General features: G+C 41.8%; 1 protein-coding gene across 13 annotated transcripts in view; it reads left to right on the top strand.

Annotated features, from left to right (window-relative positions):
• The window catches only part of DTNA (dystrobrevin alpha), a 133,980-nt gene extending 107,593 nt beyond the window's left edge, over nucleotides 1-26,387 (top strand). For 8 of the 13 annotated variants that reach the window (XM_075270530.1, XM_075270520.1, XM_075270519.1 and 5 more), the window contains 6 exons: nucleotides 228-387; nucleotides 1,485-1,574; nucleotides 15,797-15,965; nucleotides 16,554-16,680; nucleotides 17,291-17,338; nucleotides 19,013-26,387. In XM_075270530.1, coding sequence (XP_075126631.1) covers nucleotides 228-387; nucleotides 1,485-1,574; nucleotides 15,797-15,965; nucleotides 16,554-16,680; nucleotides 17,291-17,308 — 564 coding nt within the window. In that variant the 3' untranslated portion in view covers nucleotides 17,309-17,338; nucleotides 19,013-26,387. The remainder of the gene's footprint in view (nucleotides 1-227; nucleotides 388-1,484; nucleotides 1,575-15,796; nucleotides 15,966-16,553; nucleotides 16,681-17,290; nucleotides 17,339-19,012) is intronic. The other 5 variants (XM_075270526.1, XM_075270522.1, XM_075270524.1 and 2 more) reach the window with 1 other exon arrangement.
• Nucleotides 26,388-26,617: the final 230 nt, after the last annotated feature.

Genomic DNA, 26,617 nt, shown 5'->3' with positions numbered 1-26,617 from the left:
CTTGTTCCTTAGTTATACTTGTCTCTGGAACAACTGGGTGACAACTTTCATAGATAAGGGTTGTATTGCTGACTACAAGTCCCTGCCCCAGAAAGCAGGAAAACATGGTGCCCATGCTTCGATAAGTTCCCAGTCCTATGAGTGTCAATTTCTAAGTTACAAAACACATGATAAGGTACTTGCTTTCCAAACTTAGTTTTCCTTACAGATTGCTGTTTGTTTTACAGACTCAGGGGGCAGGCTCTCCTCGCTCTTCTCCCAGTCATACCATCAGCAGGCCTATCCCAATGCCTATAAGGTCCGCATCCGCTTGCTCCACCCCAACACACACTCCTCAGGACTCTCTCACAGGGGTTGGTGGAGATGTGCAAGAGGCATTTGCTCAGAGTAAGTGATGATCAGCCTTATACTGTGACATGTTTGCAAATCACTAGAGCCACACTTCCTGGAATCTGTAGTGGAAAAATAATTACCAAATGGTTGAACTTCTTAGCACATGCACCCTCCTTTTGTGATAACCTTACATCTGAACAAGTAGGTTAGAAATAATCCTATGGTGTCACTGTCAATGTTGCTATGCAGCAGCCCAGCTGTATTAGTGTGTTTGCAAACGCTGCGGGCTGAAAAATACTCATTAAGGTCTTGTGTCCACATATTTGTCCATATTTTTCATTTATTAGAATATGGATGGACTATCAGAATGCATCCCATAGTTTTTCTATGGGATTGCTTCTGGCACATCAAATTTTACCCTGAACGCCTCCCTCTGCTGGACAGAAATACATTACATGCAATGTTTTTCTGTCCAGCTGTGGATGCCAGACCCTTGCTATCAGTTCTGTCTAGCCTCAGGTATAAAACTACAAACTAAAGTTAACTGATATATGTGCCTCAGGCTAAGTTCACATCTGCGCCGGAGATTCTGCCGCAGAAACAGATAGAAATCAGCGAAAAGACATGAATGGTGGACTTTTCTCTCCTCCAGTTTCAATATAAAAATGGCAGACCCCATATAGTCTGTGCTGTGTGCCAGTGACCATGGGTAAGCACTGTTTTGGTAGTCAGGCTCTCCATCATTCGTGTCCGCACAGATTTGAACCTTATCTTAGCAGTCTGACAGATGTCCTAATTATAAGGTTGAACAGAATTCATTCATTAGTAAATTTTCAATACAATGCGCAGCATTGTACCCCATATTTGTGTACTCATATCATTTCTACACTTGAGTAGAGCTCTAGTATCTTTATGTTAAGTACACACCTGGAATTGTTAGGTAGGAAACCATTTAAAGAAAAAAAAAAAAAAGTGTTTTGGCATTGTGGGGTCACAGTAGAGTACCTCGGAACGCCATGAGAACATGTACCTTACAAACTCTGCGGTGTCCATGGACTATCAATAGGACACAAGATGTGTGGATAGCTTAATGAGTCTATTGTGTACTTTGGATATCAATGTCTTGTGCTTTTATTTCTTTGATCTTTTAGGTGCAAGAAGAAATCTGCGGAACGACCTGTTGGTGGCAGCTGATTCCATAACCAACACCATGTCTTCTCTAGTAAAGGAGCTCAAGTCAGGTAACAATGCTTGCGTGCCTTATAGTTCTTTGATAGAAGAGACTTGCTCTGCACAAGTAAGATACCGGTACAGTACCAGTGTGGAAGATAACTATAGCAAGCCCTAGCAGCATTAAAACAAAGATGCTGTACAGCGCTGGTCAAGATAGTGAAAATGAAGAATCATTACTTCTGAGCTCTGGTGGTGTCAACTAATGATCATTCGGGCACATATTGATAACTTTCTGTAATTTTTTAAAAAGTTTAGAAAACAGAGTAATTGATGTTTTGTATGTACATTAAATTTCGATGGTCACTCATTGTTTACCATTTTCCTCTGAGAGTTATTAGGTCTACAGCAGAATAAGAAATTAATAAATGGACCACATTTTTTCACTTAAGCCATTGTAATTTTTAGGTAAAATGCACCAGAATCTGGCTATAAAAATCAATTCCCTGGTCTTCACATTAATTATATGATATATTTAGTAGGATAAAAGTTCTTATTAGTAGGCAAGGTTCTTCAACAATTGTTATGCATCTGTAATCAGTGTTGTCCCATAAGCCATTTTATAATTTTGCAGAATGAAAATGTTGCACTCGAGGTTTTCTTCTGGATCTGAAACTTGAGAAATATAAGAATCAACTGTAACCTTCATTTGTCAATAATGTGTTAATTTACATAATCAGTCAGGGGGTTGGTGTTGACTGATTTTTTTGGGTGAGGTAGTAAAGTGCACGTGGTCATGTCTACCATAAGCCTTCCGGTGAATGTAAGACTCAGTTATTGCAGACTGGTATTGCAGTTCAGACTCATGGAAGTGAATGTGCCTTACTGTAGTGTTCAAATAAATAGAAGTGAGTTTAATAGGGGAGAAATAAGGCGTAAAATCCTTATAATAACTTGTATTTGTATGAATGGAAATACACTGGGAATCCTACACATTAAATTCCAAATCTAAACAATAACAATATGTAATAGTCTGTGTTAGCACAGAAAGTAAAGAAAAAGGAATTAGCAGTTGGCAGTATTTTTCTTTAAACCTCCAAAATTCGATGAAAAATGTTTGCAATTTTAGTTTACTTTGAATTACTGAACTAATATTTCTTGGCATAACCATTGTTTGTGAGAACTGGTTGACATTTGTGTTTTATAGATTCGACAAGTATTCCAGTCCAAGACGATTGGACTACATTTCACATTTCTTAGGCATTTTAGGATTCTACTCTTTATTGATTCCCTATCATATGGATAGGCCATCAATGTTAGAACCCGGGTAACCCCTTTAATCCCTTTCTTGTTTTAGCCATACTCAGTAGTAAGTGCAGATCTTTGTTCACCTTTCTGACAGTGATCATAGGCCGAGCCTTTGCTATTTTGGCTATTCTTTGATCCATTTGAAGAGTTCTCAGCTTCTTTCTGTGTCTTTCAGGTTTTTATTGCCACTTCAAGACATTTGAGATCATTGTGGCTGAGTAGCCTATAATTTGCCGCACCTCTCCATGTTTTTCACTCTCCAATCACCTTTTTAATCAAAGTACATTTTTCATCAGAACTATGTCTGAAATTACTCATTTTCCCTACTATTTTCGAGGGAAATGCACTATAAGCAACGTGTACAACCTTTGCCAACCCTCCTACCTTAAATTAGGGCCAAAATTGAAACCTGTTATTTTGCGGAATGAATGGCTTCACCAATTTACCTCCTCACTGCTATTATTGTGAACAATGAATGATTCTATTACACAGAATGAGTGGCATGTAGAAATATCAGTTCTACCAAAAAACATTGATTTGTCAGGTTCATGATGTTGGATGCTATTTCTTTTTGAACAGTACCATATCTGCAATGCCACGTGCAACCTATGGACAGTAGTGGGGCAGTTTTTATATGAAAGCAGCCATGGTATTCTACTCCTGTAAAAAGCCTTTAAATGGGTTGTACCGACTTCAGAATCCATCCTCTTACAAATGTGCTGTCACTCCATTCTCTGTGGGACTGCCAGAGCTTGCCAAGAACAAAACTCTGCTGTCTGTCAATCCCATAGACATTGAATAGTATAATAATGTGTCTTATGTAGATCAATCGTCCAAGAATTTCTTTAGTGAAAGTATTCCATTGCTCAGAGTCCATGTGCACTACTTGCTTACCTTATCAGACATACCAAGGTATTCTCCAGCCGAAATTATTACCGTGACAGAAAGTGAAGCTGAATTAAGACCCCCCAAAGCTCTTATTTGAAGTAAATTAGAATAGAAACTTTTAGAAAGGCTTTGTAAAGTTTCCTTGCCACACTTGCTATGAAGGTTTTTTTGGTAGGTATGAGTCAAATGATACCACAGTATCATTTCGGTACACGGACTAATGAAGCCTAGGATTCTCATACCCTTTGAACTTTATGCTTCCAAAGCAGCGCTTGTACATACACTAAAAGCCCTTAGCAATTGGCAGATTTGGTGGGATATTCTAAGCCCCTTGAGTGTTCCCTTGGTTTATATGAAATTTTGGGTTCTTGTAAGGCCCAGTATTCTTGCAGGCTTTTTTTTATATAACCAATATTAAGGAATTATTAATTTGACAGCGGTCAATTTTATGGTTGATGTAGTTCTACAGTTTTTACAGTTTTTAGATTTACATATCTTCTCTATGTTCTGGATGTTTGACTATGTATTCCTCCTGTTTATTGTATTTTTTTGTTTACATGTGATTTAGCTTATACACTTGAAAAAGAGCATTGTGCTCGAAACGCGTAGTGTGTTCTTCTAAACGAAAATAAAGAATATTGTAAGACTACTGGCTGAGCGCGGTGATCCTTTTCGAAATCCTTTTCGAAATCTGGTCCTTTCCATAAGAAATATTATTAGGATGTTCTGATAATTCAATAGAATTCAGGAGGTTATTCCAGAAGGTCTTGATAAAGTAGCAAAACACATCATACAAGTAGTGAAGCATTTCTAAACATCCATATCAGGTCTCAATCACACTTATCTCAATACCCTGCAAAGCTAACATTGCTATTGAATAAACAGTGATTCAGTATGTGATTACCAAGCTTAAGGCTTAGTTCACACGGGGACATGGACACCGATTTTGACAGCGGATTTCGCGGCCAAATCAGCGTCCATACAATGTCCACACTATGTGAACTGCTCCCGCCGCGACCATCGCGGTCACGGCTTTCACCTCCGCTGTCGGCTCAAATGAATGAGCCGACATGGAGGGCACTGTGGCTGGGCGGAAGCCGCGGCTCATCGCAAGCGGCTTCCGCCCGAAAGATAGGTCATGTTGCTTCTTTTTCTGCTAGCGAGCTAGCAGAAAAAGAAAGCGAGCAGTTCACATAGGGATACATTGTATGGACGCTGATTTGGCCGCGAAATCCGCTGTCAAAATCGGCGTCCATGTCCCCGTGTGAACTAGCCCTTATAGTGCGATATAATATTTAGTAGTCTGTATGAAAAATAACCATTACATGTTGTACAGGTATGGCCAAGTTTAACATGACTTAGTTAAATAAGGTAAACTGTTCTACTTTTAATTTTACTTTTTTATGTGGTTTTCTATGGTATTTGTTTTGCGATTTCTACAGTCTCTTGCATTGTGCCTTATAGTATCCTCCCTCCATTTGTATCCGTCGCCATTTACTGTAATGTAAATAAACAAGGCAGAAGTTTTCTTTACTTTTAAAACACACCATTGTATTACTTTTTAAGTCTGTTGTTCTGATCCTAAGACAGATCCTAAGTGATAAATGAATGTGGCGATAACGTCTGAAATAGACGGACATGTTTGTATTATGTATACTGTATTGTACTATAGCAAGAAAATTGTTAAAGGAAAAAATCTTGTTAAATAGTGTTGTGAGTCTAAAGTCAGGAGGGGGTGATGGCGCCATAAGCTCTTGACCTTTTCCTTAATCATTAGGCAGAGATCGGCTGTGAAAGAAACTGTGTGACTGTATAATGATAGCCGCAGAGTCCTCTCTAACCTTACTGTATGATCAGTGCAGGGCAGGATGAAAAGCTGAAGGCAACAACACATCACACTCAGGGTGTTTTAAAAAAAAAAAAAAAAAATAGAACAGAGTATCATTAGAGCCTGGGGATGGAGGTAAGGAAAATAACTGGGCACTTGCTGATTTGCTTTAGACCACCAGAAAAGCAAATCACAACCCCTCCACTACCATAAACAACTACAGAAGCAGGCATTACCAGTAGTTCTGTGCCACTATAACCCTTCTACTACCCTAGACTACCAGAGAGGTGACCATTTAGCCCTTTACCACTCTTTTCAGACCACCAGAAACACCAGTTTTGTGGCACAAATGACGCCAGAATTCTGGTGCATATTTATTAGTTTATCTGCCCTACTGTGTAACCAAGGTCTCAGCATGGAGTGTAGAGCTACATGCCTGGACCAACCCTCCTCTTCAAGCTGTCAAACTCATGTGACACAAGATGGCTCAGGTTGAGAACTGTTCACATTCTATACCAATTGGGACATCATGGAATGTCGGTGATGTCATGTTCTATGTGGTGTCTGTAATGCAGCAGAGCTCTGAATTATAAACCTACATGTACATGATTACCTAATGGATATGTAACAGTGACCGCACCAATATAGAACTACACGTTCCAGTCATATTAATGTGACCACTGCCTACTTTTGACGTCAACGTTAAATAACCAATCGCAGAAGGCACGTTTCATCAGCCATCTGGGTGCATTCATCATTGTGAAAGGCACGATGGATCAACACAAGTATGCATCTATCCTTGCAGACCATGTTCACCCCTACATGCAAATTGTTTTTCCTCAGGATGATGGCATCTACCAGCAGGACAATGCGACATGTCATAAAGCTCACAGTGTGTGTGTGTGGTTTGAGGAGCACCAGGATGAGTTTACCATATTCCTTTGACCAGCAAATTCCCCGGACTTGAACCCAATCGAGAATCTGTGGGATCACCTCGATCGGGTTGTTTGCGCCATGAATGCTCAACCGCATAACTTAGCGCAGCGGGACATGGCACTGAATTCGGCATGGTTCAACGTCTCAGTGAACATCATTACAACATCCCCTCTCTTCCTGCACGTCTCGAAGTGGTCCGCTCTGGGAAAGGTGGTTATTCTGGATTTTGACAGGTGGTTACATTACTGTGACTGGACTGTGTATATCACAGCATAACATGTAATTGCTTTGAGAGATCGGGATACATATCATGTGTGAGAAATTCAAAGGTGTGGTCTGGGAGAACATGTATGTTCCAGCCAGGCAGTTAAAGGGTGTATGGTAAAAACCCACAGCAGGGAGGTCAGCTGACTAATAAGGCCTGATATTAGGTTGTTTGTAAGTGCTAGGAGCTGTGGCACCACACTGACAAAGCTGACCTGTGTGAACTGGACCTACAAACCAGGTACTGTGCCACCCGTTTGAAGTGTCCAGAGTGAGAGTCTGGCAGTCAGGCTCCTGTATAGTCAAGCAACTGTTTCTTTTGTTAAAGTTAGTTCTCAGCCGAGAAGTTTTAGTTTGGTTTGTGCCTTTGCAAAGGTAGGTTATGCACCACAAGTGAAATAAATGCCGAACTTGTGTGCAACCCAGTCTCTGTTTCCCGCACTGCTACCAAGCATCTACCTGAGCGGTTTCCCACATATCATGCTTCGCATGTGGGCATAAGTGCAGTGAGACATGCACGAGCTGAATCAGAGAACCACAGCTATGGAGGAGGTTGTGAAGCAGCTGGTACTGACCAGTCAGCAGCAGCAACAAGCCATTGCAGTACAGTGAGAGACTAATGCAGCGCAACAGTAGACCAAATGTCTCTTGACCAAACAGATGTCAATATTGCTGGCTGCTCAGCAAAAGGCCGACCCAGCAAAGCCAGAGCAGGATGCCAAGAAAGGAGTCTGTAAAGCGTTGACCAAGATGCCGTCAAAGGATGATGTAGAGGCCTATCTGACTGGGTTTGAAAGAGTGGCCACCCATGAGTGACTTCCACTGCAGCTCTGGGCCGAGGTGTTGGCAATTTTCTTAGTTGCTGGGACCCAGCAAGACTATTTTGATCTAAGTGAACAAGATGCATGCGACTACCAGCAGGTGAAGGCAGAGATCCTGGCCCGACTGGGTGTGTACCAGCATGTCCAGGCTCAAAGAGTCCACGATTGTGAATACCAGGAGGAGTTACCACCAAGGTTACAAATGCACCACCTTGTACAACTTGTCCATAAGTGGATCCAGCCAGAGACATTGACCCCAGTGCAGAATGTCTCGTCATAGACCGATACCTGAGAGGTTTAACGGGTAAGATCCAGCAGTGAGTGGGGAATGAAGACCCAAGTAATACCAATGCATTGTTGGGGTTGATGGAATGCTACTGGGCTACACAGTCCCTTAGGAAAGAGCGCCCCCAGACCCTGCAAACTACCAAGTCCCGTAGGGCTACTATTCCTCGGTCTCCCCAGGATAAAGTAGTGACCCAGGGGAGAAGGACTGTCATCTGCTGGAATTGCCACAAGCCGGGCCACATTGCGGCTAATTGTCCCCATGCCTCAGAGCTCATGGACTGCAGCCTGAGTCAGAGGGTGTCCTTCTATGCTGCACCTGTCTACACTGCCGCCACTCCAAGCACTGCTGACGAGCGCCACCTGTGCCAAGTGACCGTGGCTGGGTGCCCAGTGGTCGCACTCCTGGATTCTGGCAGTTGGGTGACCCTTGTTAATGGGACCTGTGTTGACCACGGGACTATCACCAGACGCATAGTCGGGGTCTGTGCATACATGGAGATATAAGAGACTATCCAACCATGATTGTCTCCATCCAGACCCCCTGTGAAGAGAGCCAACATGAGGTAGGGGTTGTTAAGAACTTACCCCATGACCTCATTCTGGAATAGGACTTTCCCCTGTTTTGGACTCTGTGGTAAGGAAAGCAAGGGTCAGAGGACAGTGACCCAATAATTCCACAAGTGTTGTCTGGTCAGGTCCTTGAGCCTGAACCCAATGACGGGACTCTAGGGTTCCTGCCGTAGGGGGTGACCATGTTAGAAGAGGGTTGTAGCTCTGTGTCTACCCTAGAGGTAATGGCAGGCAAAGCCGAGGAGGCTGGTACCGAACTTTAGATGTCAGATTTGAAGGTGTCTCGTGATAAATTTGGTTCTGCACAACACCAGGATCCCATTCTGCAAAGGGCCTGGAGGAATGTTATTATTATTAATGGTGTATCTCAGCGCCCAGGCACTGATGAGGTGTTCCCCTGCATGGCTGTCAACCAGGAGTTGTTATACCAAGTTGACAGGGTGCAAGGTAAGACCTTAGAGCAGTTACTGGTACCCCACCCTAGTCTCCAGACGGTGCTGGAGTTAGCACGTAAACATGTGCTAGGGGGTCACCTAGGTGCTACAAAAACACTGGAATGCATATTGCAGCATTTTTATTGGCCGGGGGTATATTATGAAGTTAAAGTGTTTTGTGAAACATGTCTAGAGTGTCAGTTGCATGCCCCCATGGCACATTTTCAAAGCCCCTAGTACCTCTTACCGCTGCCCATTATTGAGGTGCCCTTTGAAAGGATTGCCATGGACTTGGTAGGTCCTTTAGTTAAGTCCACTCGGGGGCATCAGCATATTTTGGTAGTCATGAGCTATGCTAAACCATCCCTCTACGGCACACGTCAGCAAAGTTGATAGCCAAAGAGTTGTTTACCATGTTTTGCCGAGTGGGTCTACCCAAGGAAATCCTCACAGATCAGGGTACTCAATTCATGTCTAAAGTTACCAGGGAATTGTGTAAAGTCTAATATCAAACAATTGCGTACATCTGTTTACCATGCCCAGACAGACAGGTTAGTAGAACGGTTTAACTAAACCTTAAAAAAATATGCAGAAAAAGGTGGTAAGCAAGGATGGAAAAGACTGGGATGTTTTGTTACCGTACTTAATGTTTGCCATCCGTGAGGTACCGCAGGCTTCCACTGGGTTTACAGCAGACATCCTAGGGGTCTGTTGGACATTGCCAAAGAAACATGGGAGCAAAAACCCACTGCCCACAAAAGTGTTATTTAACATATCACTGGTATGCAGGACAGGATCACAGGAGTCATGCCCATAGTTAGAGAGCATCTGCAGGAGGCCCAAAAGGCTCCAAGCTGGGTTTACAATAGGTCGGCAAGGGTACGGACCTTTAAACCCGGTGACCGAGTACTTGTACTCATTCCCACAGCAGAGAGTAAGTTTCTTTCCAAATGGCAAAGCCCCTTTGAGGTAATGGAAAAGTTAGGGGAAGTGAACTACAAGCATTGTTTGTCCCTAATCAAACATAATATTGTTACTGAGCCCCATGTGACAGTACGGATGAGGCCGTATCGGGTCCCTGAGGCTCGCCGACCAGCCATTTCGGAGGAGGTGCAGAAAATGTTAAAATTAGGTGTCATTGAGGTGTTCAAAAGTGAATGGGCCAGTCCCATTGTCTTAGTTCCCACCCAGATGGGACATTGCATTTCTGCAATGACTATAGGAAACTAAATGAGATATCTAAATTTGACGTTTACCCCATGCCTCGGGTAGACGAACATATTGAGAGACTGGGAAGGGCTCGGTACTTCTCTATGCTTGATCCCACTAAGGGATACTACCAGGTACCCCTGACAGCTCCAAAGAAAAGACTGCCTTTATCACCCCTGAGGGACTTTTTCACAATCTCGTTTTACCATTTGGTCTCCACGGGGCCCCAGCCACATTCCAAAAATTAATGGCCTCGACCTCTGAGCACCAAACAAGTTAGGTCATTCATGGGCATTGTTTGGTATTAGAGGTGATTTATCCCCAACTTTGCTATGGTATCTGCTACTCTGACGAAATTTCTAAAGGGTAAAAGATTCGTTATTGTGCAGTTGAATGACCAGGCCGAAGAGCTTTTCAGGTGTTAAAGGTGGCCTTATGTGGATCTCCTATCCTCATTACACCCAACTTCAGCAGAGTGTTTGTGGTCCAGACGCATCAGATATAGGGCTGGGAGCCATCCTGTCTCAGGAGGTGAATGGAGAAGAACATCCAGTTACCAACCTCAGCAGGAAACTCACACCAGCAGAAAAGAACTACAGCATAGTGGAGAAAGAGTGTCTGGCCATAAAATGGGCATTTAGATTGGCTGTGGCTTCCACACCATGGCAAAAAAAAAAAGGAGCGTTTTACAGTCCATACATTGCCGAAAAATGTGTAGCAGAAATGCTGCACTTTCAAAAAAACAGCTTGGAAATCGCAGCCTGTCAATTGTACCTATGGAAACGTTGGTGATTTCCCTCTGTGGACTTTCTGTGAAAAGCGCTGCGGGAAAAACCCTGATGTGTTTCCGCTGCAGCCCAGTACGTGGGGCCTTAGCCTTAAAGGGACACTTTGGCATTAATACATATCACCAACTACTCTATGTACTAAAGGAGACAGAAGATTCCAGATTGGTCACCCCCTGATCCAACAAGACCAAAATGTGCTGTTAACTGAGATCTATAGCATTTTGTAAACAGATTTATGTTACAGAATAAGATAAGATAAGATATTCCTTTAATAGTCCCACAATGGGGAAATTTCAGTGATACAGTTTCATAGATGGTACAGTAGTATATAACAAGAGAGAAACACATACAAGCTCATGGCAGATAGAGAAATCCTAGGAATCAGAGCAACTAAAAAAGAAAGAAACACAGACACACTGCAGGATCATTTAGTTCTCTGTGCGGAGTGATGTTAATAATAATAATAATACAGCCGACTTGGTTGTAGGACACAAGGAGGGGGGTCACAGCATGTAGATATAACAAGCAGAAATTTTTGCAGAGGTGGGGGACATATGCAGTTATCATGATAACATGTGGTAGTTCTTGGTAGGTGGTGAGATCTCCTGCTTACAGCTGATAGTTCGGTATCTTGTATCAGCACTATTGTCCTTTTAACCACAAAAGAAAATGCCCCAAATGTCCTTCATCACAAGCCCTCCTCCTTCCTTCTTACCAATGTGTTCTACTGCCCCAAAGAAGTCTGAAGCCATCCAGGTATACATGGTGCTGCTCTCTTGCCAAGCTTCCATAACTCCTGGGGTAGGTGGGTGATGGTAAGTTCCCAGGCTGTAACAGAGTCCCACGTGTCCACAGTAATAGAAAGAAAGTAATACCAGTCAGCTGTAGCATCTTCACACATCAGCAATAGATGCCAAAAATCATCTCCTTGAAGAAGAAGTCCACACTTCCATGTAGGTTTTCCTCCATGCCGCATGGTGAGCCATGCTGTCCTGGGGGGATGGTAACAGGCACATGTGGAAACCAGCTGAACCAGGTCTTGTCATTGTCCATGCTTTACAATGGAAAACAAAAGGAACAAAATACACCACAGGGTCTTCCATTCGATTTATAGTTGCTAAATTCATAGTGCTAGATTCTTGGTTACAGGATTCTTGAAGATATAGAGGAAGAGTGAGAAAAGAAAGAAAAGTTTGCTCCCAGCTTGGAGCACTGCATCAAGGCAGCCAAGCCCCTCAGGGGGGCGGCGCCATATATGCGCCAGAATGCTTTATGCTACACATTGTAAAAACCCATTCCCCAGGTGTGCACATGTTCATAGAAGTAGGTTGAAGAAAATTTCTAAGAATTGTCGTTTCTGACATTCTCTAGGAAGAATCACATTGTACAGGGGTTCTGGAGATTTTGGCAGTGTTGATGGTAAAATCCAGAACACCCCCTCCCCCAACAACTACACAATGTTAAGAGCTACTTATCTACATGCCTGCCCTCTTCAAGCTTTCAAGCTCAAGTGACACAAGATGGGTCAGGTTGAGAACTGTACACATTCTATACCAATTGTGACGACATGGAATGTCGGTGATGTCATGTGTTCTGTGATGTCATGTGGTATCTACAATGCAGCAGAGCTTTGAACCATAAACCTACATGTACATGATCACATTATAGATATGCAACAGTGACCGCACCAATATAGAACTATATCACAGCATAACATGTAATTGCCATGATATATCAAGATACATATCATGACACACATTTAGATTGGCTGTGGCTTCAACACCATGGCAAAAAAAAACTCAGCGTTTTACAGTCCATACATAGCATACTCCCGTTGACTGGAACCATGTGACAGGACCCACAATCCAGGACTGTCCCGTGGAATCCGGGACGGTTGGGAGGTATGTAATTACAATATATACAAAATACATATGACCAAAAAAGTGTATTCATAAGACCCCATTCACCTAATGGAGGCAAAAAGACTGTCCATTTTGGCCACTGTCAGGCTGCTGTATATATTGTGATGTACAGGGGATTCAGAAGCTCTGGTTTCCTTTTCAAATCAGGCTTTGTTGCAGCAGTTTAGTATACAGTTTTGTGCTGCTCAGCATATCAAAACAAACAAAAGAAAATAAAATCCTACGCCTCTCTGGCGGCTAACTAAACAAGATATTCTCTCACTAACCAGGGGGTCAGCCTACCGCTGGCCTCCTAATAAACAGTGTTTCCAACTAAACAAGGGGTACACATACCCGGCACTTTAGGAGCGTCCTCTTTGGTAGACCTTTCTCCCAGACTGGTTTACTGTGTCAGTGTTTCAGTCTCTCTCTCCCCCAACTAAGGGAGCGTTCACACTACCGTCTGTGCCCGACAGGTAGTGTCCGCTCCTAGTGTCCACTCCAAATCTGGCACGGACATTAGGAGCGGACACTAGCTGTGTCCGTGACACCTGTCATTTATTTAAATGGCGATCGAGTGCGTTCATTTGCCCTTCCTTCACTGTTCGCTTGTAAAGATGTCCGACTTTTCAAGCGGACAGAAAAACCCTACATGTCGAGTTTTCTGTCCGCTTGAAAAGTCGGACATCTTTACATGCGGACAGTGAAGGAAGGGCACGGAGTGCAAAAGAACGCACCCGATGCCCATTTAAATGAATGACAGGTGTCACGGACACAGCTAGTGTCCGCTCCTAATGTCCGTGCCAGATTTGGAGTGGACACTACCTGTCGGACACAGACGGTAGTGTGAACGCTCCCTAAACAACACAACTGTGCCACTTACAAAGCCCTGCTGGTCTACTTCCAAGCCTGGAGTGGACTTCCCTCCAGGGCTGGCCCGAACCCCTACTCCAGTCCGGGACCTAAAAGCTAAACGTCTGTGCATACTGCAACAGTCTTGGGGAAAAATAGCAGTTCTCCCACACTATACCTCTCCCCACTTCACAATGGGCAAATCTTGCTTTATGGAATATCACGGTCACTTACACATGTCATGTGGTTAACTTTGGAAACCAATGGGTGATGTATACATCTGTATGTATGTGGGCTTTCTCACTTGTGCTCATTCTCCGGTTTGTACATTGGGTTTCTGTCTTCAGCACAGGCGAAACTGGACAGGGGATGGAAACCCGATGGTCATTTTTTAAAACCCATTCACTTGAATGGGTTTGTAAAGGTGACAGTTTGTGTGCGCCTTCTGCCTGTCTGCAGGGAAATCATTTTTTTTTTAGCCAGACACAAAGTTGGACATGCAGGACTTTGTGTCCAGCTAAAACAATGTTGGACCAGACGTCTCTTGATCAAGGCCAGTGTTGAGATGCATAATGACGCTGGCCTGGGCCCACGTGACGTCACCAAACAGGTCTGAAGCCTTCTGGAGAGGTAAATAAAAGTGTTTTTTAGGGTTCCTTCACCTCCCCTGGCCGAGTGATCATTATATTCTAGGGTCTGAAAAGACCCTAGAGTAAAATAACAATGTTTGTGGGGTTCGTGGCCCGCACCCTCACTTACCGATCCCCTGGTACTAATGACAGCCACCTCCACAGAAGGGGAAGTGCAGGCATCCGTGAGCAGGAGCGAGGATCGGTAAGTAAATAGGACCTGTTACATGCTGGGGTTACTCCAGTTATTGGCCTATTTATAAAAAAAATAAAAAATCAGGGACCTGCCAGGCCCCCTAATGTCCCGGGCCCTGAGGCAGCTGCTACCCTTGTAGTTATTCCCCTGACCACCAGAGACACTGATCCCTCTGTAACCTAGACTACCAAGGAAGTCTGAAATAATGTTTTTTCCTTTTGACTGAAGGCAGGCATTGCAATTAAAAGTAGTGTATTTAAAAAGGATCTTCCTCCAACTCCAGTTGTTAGCATGTTTTAATAGACGCCGCTCCACTGAATCCTGCACAGTTGGGATTTTTTCCACCAGCCCACACCATCCCATAGCAAAAAATTGCCATTAGTTTTAGTAGCTGATATGCTATGTAGGCTCTGTGCTGTCAGGAGGGCGGTGTCAGAAAAAGGGGCGTGATTCAGATCTCCAATCAGAGGTGGATATTGTCAGAGCTCAGAATCACACCCCTTTGCCTGCTCCTGTCTGACACTGCCCTCCTGACCGTACAGAGCCTAAATAGTGTACTGGACACCAAAATTTTAGCAGTTATTGCTCAGGAATGGTAGGGGCGAGAAAAAGAATTCCAGCTGTGTTGGAATTATTGGAGCAGGTGTCTACTAAATAGCTGGACTTAATAAAGCTTATTAAAAGGTCAGTTTCATTGTGTTTGATGGTTGCTGACCTATAGCATATCAGTCTAACCATACAGCGGAAGGGCTCGTTCACATCTGCGCCCGTACTCTGTTCTGCAGGTTTCTGGTTCCTGCAAAAAACAGGGGCAGGAGACGGAAACCTAATGGAAAAGTCTCCGGCCGTGAGCACCAGTGAGCGTTTTATGCTCTCCGCGGCGAAACCGTTTTTTTTTTTTAAACCAGACACAGAGTCGGACATGCAGCACTCTGTGTCCGGTTTTAAAAAAAAAAAATGGTTTTGCCGCGGAGCGCATAAAACGCTCACCGGCGCTCACAGCCGGACTCGGCATGACAGGTTTCCGTCTTCTGCATGCAGAACCTGAGAACGGAGATCGAACGCTGGTGTGAACCCAGCGTAACCTACTTTTTATGGACTTACTTTCAGTGAAATTTAGTTCACTAATCCAACAGCCACAGCTGAATGTAAAATCTAAAGTGTGGGGGATTCTCCTGTGTTATACAGTAATAATAAGTCTAGCTCCAGTTTTATTATAATTCTATCTAACATGATAATGTACCTAGAAATGCTATGTCTGTTCATGCTTCATGCCTTTCATCCAGTGTGGCAGATGGCGGGTTCACTGCATACAGCCTAGAGATATATAACTCTGCTTTTTATGACACTGTGTCTCATACTACATTTTTGTCTTTTCTAGATGTGGGAAATGAAGCAGAAGGAAGTGTAAATGCAGAATATGGGAGGGTTCACTTTGATGACTTGGTCCCATCTCCAACCTCAGAGAAAGCTTTCCTTGCTCAGATTCATGCCAGGAAACCAACATACAACCATAATAATTCAGCTGCTGGAAATATTCGCACAGACATGTACGCATCTGTTATCTTTCAAGGATTTTATTTTATAGATATGATATGATGCCAGCAAAGTCTTTCTCCTCATAGAGAAAACACTCTCAGCTAAGCATGTGAAAGGAGGATTGGAAAAGATTGTTGCCTGGATAAGCATTCAGCCAACCACTATATAACGTGTACTCCCTGCCTTATAGATTTTGATAAATAAGGTGTAATGTGTCACTTGGGACCATTAGTCTTGTCACTAACCACACCATTACTCTGGAGAACCCAGTACAGAAGCTGCACAGGTTACATACACATCTGTCTTGTGTCCTTTAACCTATACTGATAGCGCTTACCTATGCAGATACATATATCCTGAGAATTATACAACAACCATAAAACACCTTTACCCCATCCATGAATTGGACTGGCCACGGTAAATACTAAATATTATATGGTATTTTCATACGCTCAGACCTTAAATATACTGGGACCACCCTGCCAATGTCATTATTTAAGCTTATGAAAATGTTACAGACCTAAAGCTACTATAATATAAATGGATAAAGAAGTGACATGGGCTGAACCTGCTATTTTCTCATTCTAAACATTTTGCAGGGTCCCTGAGGATCCCTACAACAGACATGACGATGAAACCTACGAGAATGACTCTGTGCGCCAACTCGAAAATGAGCTGAAAATGGAAGAATATCTGAAACAGAAATTGCAGGATGAAGCCTATCAGGTAACATGGCTGTGTGTGATCTCGTCTTCAGGAATAAGATACCTGGGTCTGAATAAGGGGAGATTTTTTTAATTTAGTTATTTTTAAAGAACTCTCAGATGATCCATACAAGTTGTTGTGCCTGTGAGCCAAAAAGATGGAGAACCTTTTTACACTAATGTACAGTATCAGCCATAAAATGGAGCTCATTTATACATTTTCCAAGTATTTACATGGTGATTTATTTTTCTTCTTCCCTGGAAGGAGTGAGCACCTGTCAGTCTGGATAGTTGATATCCATACATTACACAGTTGTATCATGCCATATGTAGTTTCACATGTTAAGTATGCACTTACCAAGATGTCTGATCATGTGCAGTCTTATCAGCACCTTTACCATCAGCTACTCACATTGGGTCCTCTGAAGAGTGTTTGTCCAAAGTGGCCAAGAAACCGTAGACTGCGAACTAGGTACTCAGATCAGTAAGACCACCAAGAGCAGAACAGCACTAGGAGGGTCCTGCCACAAATATTATCTGTGAATAAATGCTAATACTTCCAAAACCCTCAATGGCTGGATTCATTATAATACACGATATCATAAATACGCATCTCTTTTTTTTCCCTACAGGTCAGTTTGCAGGGCTGAATGCACTATTCTCTTTACTTCCCCTCTGAAGTAAGTATTTTCCATGACTAAACTATTAAGTTTTACAAGATTTACTAAATGACATGAACCACTGGGCATCATGCCCTCTGCTGGGTAAAGCTAGGTCAGGGGTAGCCAGCCTTTGGCACTCCAGCAGCTGTGGAACTACTGTTCCAAGCATGCACACCTGCTCTACTTGTCTTCATAGAAGTAAATGGAGTATGCTGGGAGTTGTAGTTTCAGAGTATCTGTGTTGCTGAAGGTTGCTGACCCCTGATGTATTATGTGTTTCAGGTATGGTTAGCTGACTTTTATGGTGATAGTATACTCAGTTTAGAACATTCTCACATAAAACATAGACCTGCTTATGGAAGTAATACAATGAATAAATACTTAGGAAACTTGGTTATGTTAACTGGCTGTGAGAGCTCAAAGGGAGTGAAATGGTGTTATATGAACAGCAGAGGGCACCCCAGGCTTACTTTACAGTACATCTGCCATTGAGCTAAGAGACAAGCCAGTGCTGGCTACTAAGGTATTGTAGGAGAAATCTCTATAAATATGTTACTATATTATTATTATTATTATTATTATTATTATTACTAGCTTTTACCCGCGACTTCATCTGCGGTGATTTGAGAATTGGGCGGACACAGACGTGTGAAACTGTAAAAGTGCTTTAAAAAGTTTGGTGGGATAGCAAATGTGTATGTGTATGTAGTGATACAGACAATGTGATCTGTTATATAGTGGAAAGCTATATGTAAATGTGAGTGAGTAGAGTGAGGGCTACTCCTGAGGTGACAGTAAGGAGTGTGCAGGCAGGTTGAGGCAGGAAATGCCAGGCAGTGTGTGTGAGTCTATAGCTGGGGCTAGGAGTCCTGCTTTTGTGAGTCTCCTGCTAGGAAGCCATGTTGTTTAGTGGCACCAAAAGTAGCCTGTGACTCAATCCTAAGGGAAAATTGCACGCAAATCCGTCCAGGCGTTTTAGCGTGATTGAGGAACAAACATCCAAACTCACAAACATCCAAACACACAAACTTTCACACTTATAATATTAGTAGGATTATTATTATTATATAATGTCTTTGTTTTCAATATTATATACAGTACTGTGCAAAAGTTTTAGGCAGCTCTAGAAACATTGCTACAAAGTAAAAATGCTTTCAGAAATAGTTTTTAGTCAACAAAAGTGAATGAACAAAAGAGAAATCTAAGTCAATATCTACAGAAGATGTTTCTCTGTGCCAGGTTGCTTAAGAAAGAAAAAAAAAAAAAAAGATTGCAAAGAAAAAAAAAAGATTCCAAGAAGAATTGAGGCTGTTTTGAAGACACAGACCTGGAAGGGAGGTCACACCAAATATTGATGTGATTTAGATTTTTCTTCTGTTCATTAACTTAATATTTGTTCATTTTCTAAAATCAACTATGAACACTTCTATCTCTGCAAGCATTCTTAGCTTGCAGCATATTCCACATCTGCCTGAAACTTTTGCACAACTCTGTATATATTCCAGAAAATAAATTAAGATGTTCAGTAAGAATTAGTAATGGGTAAAGCTGAAGTAACTCTCAACAAGACTGTAATGATCTAATGAGATCCCAAGGTGTTCTTATAGATGCAAGGTGTTTATGTAATATAAGCTGCCTCTGTGTGTGCATTGGGGAATAGCATTGTAACCAGACTCTCTTATTTTCTCACAGAAAAGCAGTAGTATGGAGAAGATGCACGTAGCATGAGAAGTCTTGGTTGTCATCTGTCGCTCCGGCAGGAAATACACAAGTTAACTTCACCTGCTGCATCTTCTAGTACAAAGATCCCCATCAGAGTCCACTGGAATGTAGCACAGCACATTGTTCTATACCGTGTAGTTTGTAGGTGTGTGTTTTAACTATTACTTTACAAACAACATACAAAAAAAAAATCCTTTTATTTGAACTTTAATTCGCATTTAAAACAAAAACAAAACGCCATTTGCACATAATGTCATACATTCATAGTCATACGTCAGATATACACGAGCTGCCAGTGCAGATCGCCGGGCAATCACGTCTTTGAAGACCGAAATCTCCTTTACTTCCAAGGGGAAGGGGAAACAAGTATTCAGATAAGTTCAGACAAGCGTACTAATGCACTGTAGAGACACACTGAATATATCAACCAGGTGTATGCAAACATCTTCTCTGCCACTGGCCAAACTACCAGAGGAGATCCTTTCTATCACCACGTGGTGGTGGACCATAGAAGCCAATGATTTGTATGATAACCGCTGTTACTACTATCTGTCTGAGTGCCTTAGTTCCATTTGAACCTACTCAGCCACTTATCTAGTAGCAGTATCTAGGCAAGCAGCGTCGTCCGCCATTGTGCAATGCATGGTCTTGCTGCAGAATAGCCCCCTTATGTAGCCGGGCTACAGTCAGTGCTCACTGGCACTAGAGAAATCGAGGCAACTAGAGTACTGGCCCCAGCACCCTGCAATGCACATGGATGGCCGTCACTCGAGAACAGCACTTTTTATTTAATTCTACAGCAGGATTTGCACTTAACTTGGGACTGCAATCCTGGATATCAGTTTGATATAAGCAGTAATAGCAGTAAGGCAGCAGTTCCATAGACTTCTTTGTCTATTTCAGTCACTGGATAGAATTGGATGCATTTAAATATTATTTTTCTTGGTTCTTAAAAGCTATAGAGATTTATGTGTACAAAGCCCATTGAAATAAAGTAATAAAGTTAGGGCTAATTGTATAATTTTGTATTTCTTTTCCTCTCAAGAATTCACAAATCAGCCATACGAATTTTTAGTGTATATACCTATATATAAATATATATATATATTTTTCATTTTCAATATAGACGCTATCATATACAAAAAAAAAGACAAATTATACAATGTTCAGACTATTTAGAATCTAGTTTTTGCAATCCACACAGATGCTATTAAAACTGTGAACTATGTTTTGAGCTACTCATTATTAACCCTCTCACTGCTGCAGGGTTCTGCTGGGCACTGCATGCCCAATCCTTGGCAGCTGAAAGGATAAAGCTGTTTATAAACCACAGGTGCCATAAAACCCCAAACTAGCGGAAACTCATTCTCTTCCATATTGCTGTTGCCTCACAGTTGTCTTCTCTTGTTATTTCGCTGTTCATTGCACATAGAGAATATCTGCTGTGTTTTTAGGAGTTTTATTTTGCCTTTTTTATTTCTTCTTTTGATGCCTTTGTATTCACTGTTACTGCATGCTCGCAAAAATATAAGTATATCCGTCACTTAGACATGGTGAAGGCAGCCATTTGGCCCCGGCGATATTGCAATGTCCTGCTGACTTGACAGGCTACACACACACATGAATATGCAGCAAATGTCTCTCCACTATAAGCGGCAAATAAACAAAGAAATGTTTCCCGAATGCCTTATGGCCGCCAGACATTTTGCTTGCATATTTAACGCAAGTAGAGGTAGCAGCGAAAAGTACAAGGGTTCACGTGTTAGAGAAAGATATGGGAAAACACACAACTCTAATGGACTATGGCTGAGACAGGCAAGAACACTCTTCATGTAGAACATTTACTAGTAAAATGTCTGTTTACACAGTGGAACTTATTTGTCTTGTCAGAAAAAAACATAATGTTGACTTTCCATTTTCTGTGTTAGTTGTTTGACCTAAAACCTGTACTGAAAGGAACGGTAAGAGTCATAGACACCTTTCCACTGAAATTTTCATTCAATTCGTAAATGTAAAACTAAGCAACTTTCTAAATAGTCTTTAGTAAATGTTCCTACTATTTTTGCTGTTGAAGAATCTGTGTAGCTCCTTCACATAGCTGGTTATCTTGCTTCTGACACAGATATGACAGCACTCTGCTGTGTCAGCTCTCTCTGCTTTATTCTTTCTCTCAGTGTTAGTTACCAGCAAAGAAGGAGAGGCGGTTGTACACAATATATCTGAGAGTATAGAGGGGGAAAAACATCCAAGTCTTCAGGAAGAGCAGATCACACAGAATGTACTATATCAGAGTCTGTATATGGTGGGGATACCAAACAAACTATGATCTGAAGGAAAAGGAGGTGAGCCAGAAGTTCTGTATCTGTGTAGAGAGAGAGGAGAGCACCCACAATATACTTTGCTAGGGAGGAATCAAACACTCCTCAGCATCAGTGTCTGTCAGCACAGAGAGGAGATCCTTCAGGGCAGTTGAGCTTGAAAGCAAGAATGAAGTTGTTGCAGATCATGACATCTAGTGAAGTTAATATCTTGGACACACATCCAGGATGTATTAATAAGGATGCCAGCTATATGATACAAGTCTGAAACTGTGAGCTGTTCACAAACTGATATTGGGGGTTTGAAATAAATGAAGATTTAAGGCTCAAGAGGGTTTTCTGGGCATTTTATATTACTGAAGAAGATGGCTCTATCCACTGTGTACTGTCGCTCCAAATTACTTAACTGGCCAGTACTGTGTACTTGTCACTGTATAGTTCCATCCTCCCGTGGAATAGCTATCAATATAAGTGCCTAGAAAAGCCCTTTTAAGGTTTGGGGTTTTTTTTTTGTTTTTTTTTTATCTTAAGGTACCTACTGACATGTAAAAAACCTTTTGTTGTCAAAGGTGTTCATAACCTTTAAGGTACTAGCAGGGAATAGATGCACAGGAGTAGGCAGGTTTTCCTTTATGTAAATGTGTGTGGTAGGAGTTTTGCCCTCATGCCACCATTTTTAATATCACAAATACTGTAGAGATTTGAGAGTATTTCCTCCCACCTCCTAGGGCATTATTGTTTAGAAAATGAACATAATTTCTGTTCTTATTGGATGCTTCGGATATTCATCTTTCCTCTGCCTAAAAACTTATTACATTGAACTTGTTACCAGGTGTGGGATCCCTTAACCAGTAGCATTTCCTTATGTTGCTGGGGTGTAGAACGGGTAACCTCAGTCCTATCGATCGCTCAAGAGTTTGATAACTAGACTCCTATTGGTGGCTCCAACCACATGTGCATCGTCGTTGAAGTCAAGGAGCCTACACCTCACTTCACATGCACCATGAAATAAGGAACACTATTCCTTGACTTTAACAGCACTTGGAGGCAAATTAAAACTTAATTAAAGATAGCGATAGATGTTACTGAGGATATGAGCTGTTATAGGGGCTCCAATGGGTGATGAAGCCACGGTAGCATACATTAAAGAGGGCCTTTCTATCATGTCTGTATTCCACATACAGTACCAATAAAGTACAGCTCAATAACAATTCTTGAGCACCTTTTATTTCCATTCGAGCATTACTCTGTTATTCCTACTAGAATGTAGGAATAACTAGATGTTCCCATTCTGTTGGCCAGTAGGGATTGTCACCACAGTCGGACACCCAGTTGTTATTTTCATACAATTCTGTGACACAGAAGAGGAACAGCACAACAGAGAGAGCTGAGACAAGATACTCCAGAATTGCTACTTTCTATGAAACATAAGTATTTGCTGTATGAAATAATAGAGTTCTCTATAATATAACCATTCTGGATCATCTTTTGTTAATTCTGTGTTAGGCCCGGTTCACATCTGTGTTCAGATTTCCATTCAGGGGGTCTGGTTGGGGACTTCCCTAATGGAAACCTAATCCACATAAAAAAGCGGTTACCTTAGGAAACTCATGGACGCCATGGATTACAATGGGGTCTGTGTGCTTTCCGCTCGGTTTTCATGTGAAAAATGTGCAGAGAAAAGTGCTGCTTGCACTTTTCGGATTCTGTTCCCCTCTCTGCAAATGCAGATGTGAACCAGGCCTTAGACTCTGTTCAGATCATGTTTTCCACATCCATTTAGACGATTTAACAGATGTAAAAAATGGATGCCAATGGATGACCAGTCCGTTTACATAGATATCGTTGATTTGTTTCTGTGTTTTTTTTGGGACAGACACAAGAATCTAGCATACCATAGTTTTATGACAGTCCATGAAAAGTCACAGAAATGGATCTGTGTTTTTTGTGGGTTTTTTTTACATTAGTCTCTATGTAAATGGATGGCCATCTGTTAAATGGATGTGATCTGAATGAAGCCTTATACTGTTCCTCTGTTACTGTGGATAGAGAAGGGTTTACCAAATTGACAACTGGGTGTTAGCAGTTGGGTATATGGGGGATTCCACTGATGCAATATAATGTTGGCGAGCAATCACTAATGGATACCTTTAAGGCTGGTAGATTGGTATACTGTATATGGGATAGTGTTCAAAGTATATCAAATGGCAAAATTGCATTGCATGTGTCACATTACTTGAGGGTACATCCCCTTTAAAGGTCTTACAGATAGCTGTGCTGCTATGATGGAGGTGAATTGCAATGTACAAGATGGTAGATAATGCTTTTAATGCAGGTTGTAAGTTCCATTCTAGGTGCCTACCAAATGGTTGTGACCTAAAATGTTAGAAAAGGATATTTAAGGGGTTTTTTTCTTTTGAAGGGGTTTCCATTTGTTATTTTTAGACATGTCTGCATTACTTTAAATGACTCAATCCAGATACCTCATTAGAAAGTGCCGCAACTGAAAATCATGAGGCTGCTGATAAATCTGGAGTCTGGTTGACTGTGTCGTCTGGTTGGTTATTATGTTATTAGGCCTCTTTGGACTACTTTTTATGTTTATTCTCTAAACTAAATCATGGAGTGGTTTTGTTACGGTTCGAGTGGGTTTAGTCCAAAATATACTAGAAAAAAATTAAAACTTAAAAACCCTTTAAGTTGGTGTCGGTTCATCCAGCACTTGACTCTTATAAGGAAGGAAAAGATTTACTAGACATTCAAATATTCAACCACATTAAAGCAAAGGCCACCAGTATCTCATCTGAAGGGCTCTGACACAGATGAGCGGTATTTGCATCCTCTGGCCACCAGAAGCTACAGCAGTAGATGGTGACTGGGAGCAGTCTGCTCCTATATACAGTGGACAGGGCTTCATCTCCTATCCTACTACTTGATAGGAGCAGACTGCTTCCGCTCCACGGTTACTGCAATGGCTTCCAGTAGCTAGAGTCTGCCTGTGCAGCTAATCTATGAAGGATCCAGGTGTGGCACCCCCACAGATCACATACTGTTCACCTATCCTGTGAATAGGTCTTCAGTATGAAACATGAATTAAGTTCACTCATAGTTGGTTTCTTAATACCTACTCTTTACATATCATCTTACATGTAATGTGGTTCAGTTGTATGTGTTGGGACCATCACCAGTTCCCAATGTCCCTCAGTGCACTGAAGAGATGTGGAACTCTTGTGAGAAGTGCTCAGAGAAGTCTGTCTGTCTCTGATACAGCAACCCTGATAAAGTTGCTATGAAATTAGAAGAATTATCCATTGAAAATGTTCCTTTCAAAAGGCCTTAGAATGGTATAACAAAGAGAAGAGAAGTGGTATCCCAGCGATTCTACACTTACTAGTTCCCCTGCTGGTCTCTCTTTACGCATCGGAGATGCCCGCACAGCCATGAGTAATTGGCGGAGTGGACATTTCCTATACGTTCAGAGGGATCAGGAAGACTAGCAGAGGATCGGTGAGGTGAGTATTTTCTTATTTTATTATGGCATTCAAAGCCCTTAAAAAGTAATGGCGCCATCTTGCAAGTTTGAGTCACAGGTTCAGCAATCCGAATCTCTGTGATAATAGGGTGCCATTGATTTCTATGTGGCTGGCGAGTTCATTCGATCTACAGTGGAAGCCTTTGTCTTACCCATCAGTAATGGTTCTAGTGGGACGTAAAGATAGTATTGGTAATTGGAATGGATACATACATGTCATATTTTTGTCACAGTCCAGAGGGTTGATATTCTGACACCTTTTGAATGCTAGTTCCAGATTTCAGGAATTTTACTGTACATTAAGTAATAATTGCATGAAGTTCTGTGCAAACGACTCGTATCTTATAGTTTATTTATTACTTTGTTGAGTTGTTTTCATGACCCCAAAAGGACTTGAGGAATAAGTGCCATGAGAAAATCAAAGACCGTAAAGTCACTGTAAAGGTACGCTGGTATTTTCACATGAGGAGTCAGAGGAAGGTTTGTCTACAGGGAGCTCTCCATAGAGACGTCTGGCAATAGAGGATCAGCCATTTCTACCTTGTCAGTTTTGGACTATTTTCAGCTATTCTTTTAAATGGTTCCTTTATTCTACATTATACTGTGTTCTCATACATAGGCTTCAATTGTAGAGTAGGCTGACTTCCATATATTGCTTTTTGAGTGTTCACAGAATGTATACAGAGAGGTTATTAGAATGTAGAATATTTACAGTTTTTTTGCATATGATTTGCGTGGCCTTCATTATAATATTTTAATAGGGTACTTTTGCTGATGTGTTTTTTTTCCTTATTTGATTGCATGGGTCATGTAATAATTAGTTAGCAAAGGTATCTTTTCTATTCTTCGGTTTCTTTCCCATCTTGTAGTACTGCTGTCACTTGCACAGAGGAGCTCATTTTGTGGGCTGACAATGGTTTTCAGGAGTTTCCAACATTATTACCCTGTTGAGTGATCGACCCGCTGATTCTGTTGGGTTGGGACTGGAGAAGTTGGAGTAGGAGCTCTCAGGAACATATGTCCAGCCCACAAAATGGCTGCCAAGTCACTGTGCAGGAAACAGATGAAGTTTAATGTAGATAGACCTTGTAAATAGGGGCAGCCTCAGGTTGGGTCAAACAAGTGGGGTCATAGATAATATACAGAGCAGATAACAGCGAGCAATCATCTGTCTTGGAGCAGGCCTTTTGACTTCTGAACCAAAAATATCACCTGAAAATCTCAAGGTTACTGACTGATATTTGTAATTCTATAACTACTGTACTTGACCACTTGAAGACTGCAAGAACAGACACACTAAAGAATTTGACAACTTTCATTGGTATTGTAACAAAACTACTACTGTATGGAAAATTTTTGTATTGCTGTTAAGTATTGTTCTGTGTGTGTGTTGGAACCTCCATGGGACATGTCCTATTTTGAAGTGGTTATAACTGTGTGTCTATATTTTGGAATGGAATTATTTCTTCATTAAAATGAATTTTTAAAAACCTTATGGATTGATTTTCAGACTCTATGTTGAACTTATAAAACTGTTTGGTAAGCAAACCAACCTAGGACATGTGATTTTAAAACGTTGGCTCTCAAATAGGTTGGCATGTAAGCATACAGGCCCCTCTCACCGCGCTAAAGTTGACTGTACTTCTTTGATCTCCTTTGAGGTCTGGCAATCCTGAATCCTTCTCGCCTGCCCTGTGCATGGAAATTTGATACACACGTTGCTCG

Source organism: Leptodactylus fuscus, chromosome 4 (assembly GCF_031893055.1).
Source record: "Leptodactylus fuscus isolate aLepFus1 chromosome 4, aLepFus1.hap2, whole genome shotgun sequence".
NCBI classification, from domain to species: Eukaryota; Metazoa; Chordata; class Amphibia; order Anura; family Leptodactylidae; genus Leptodactylus; species Leptodactylus fuscus.
This window is presented reverse-complemented; position numbering and strand designations above follow the sequence as displayed.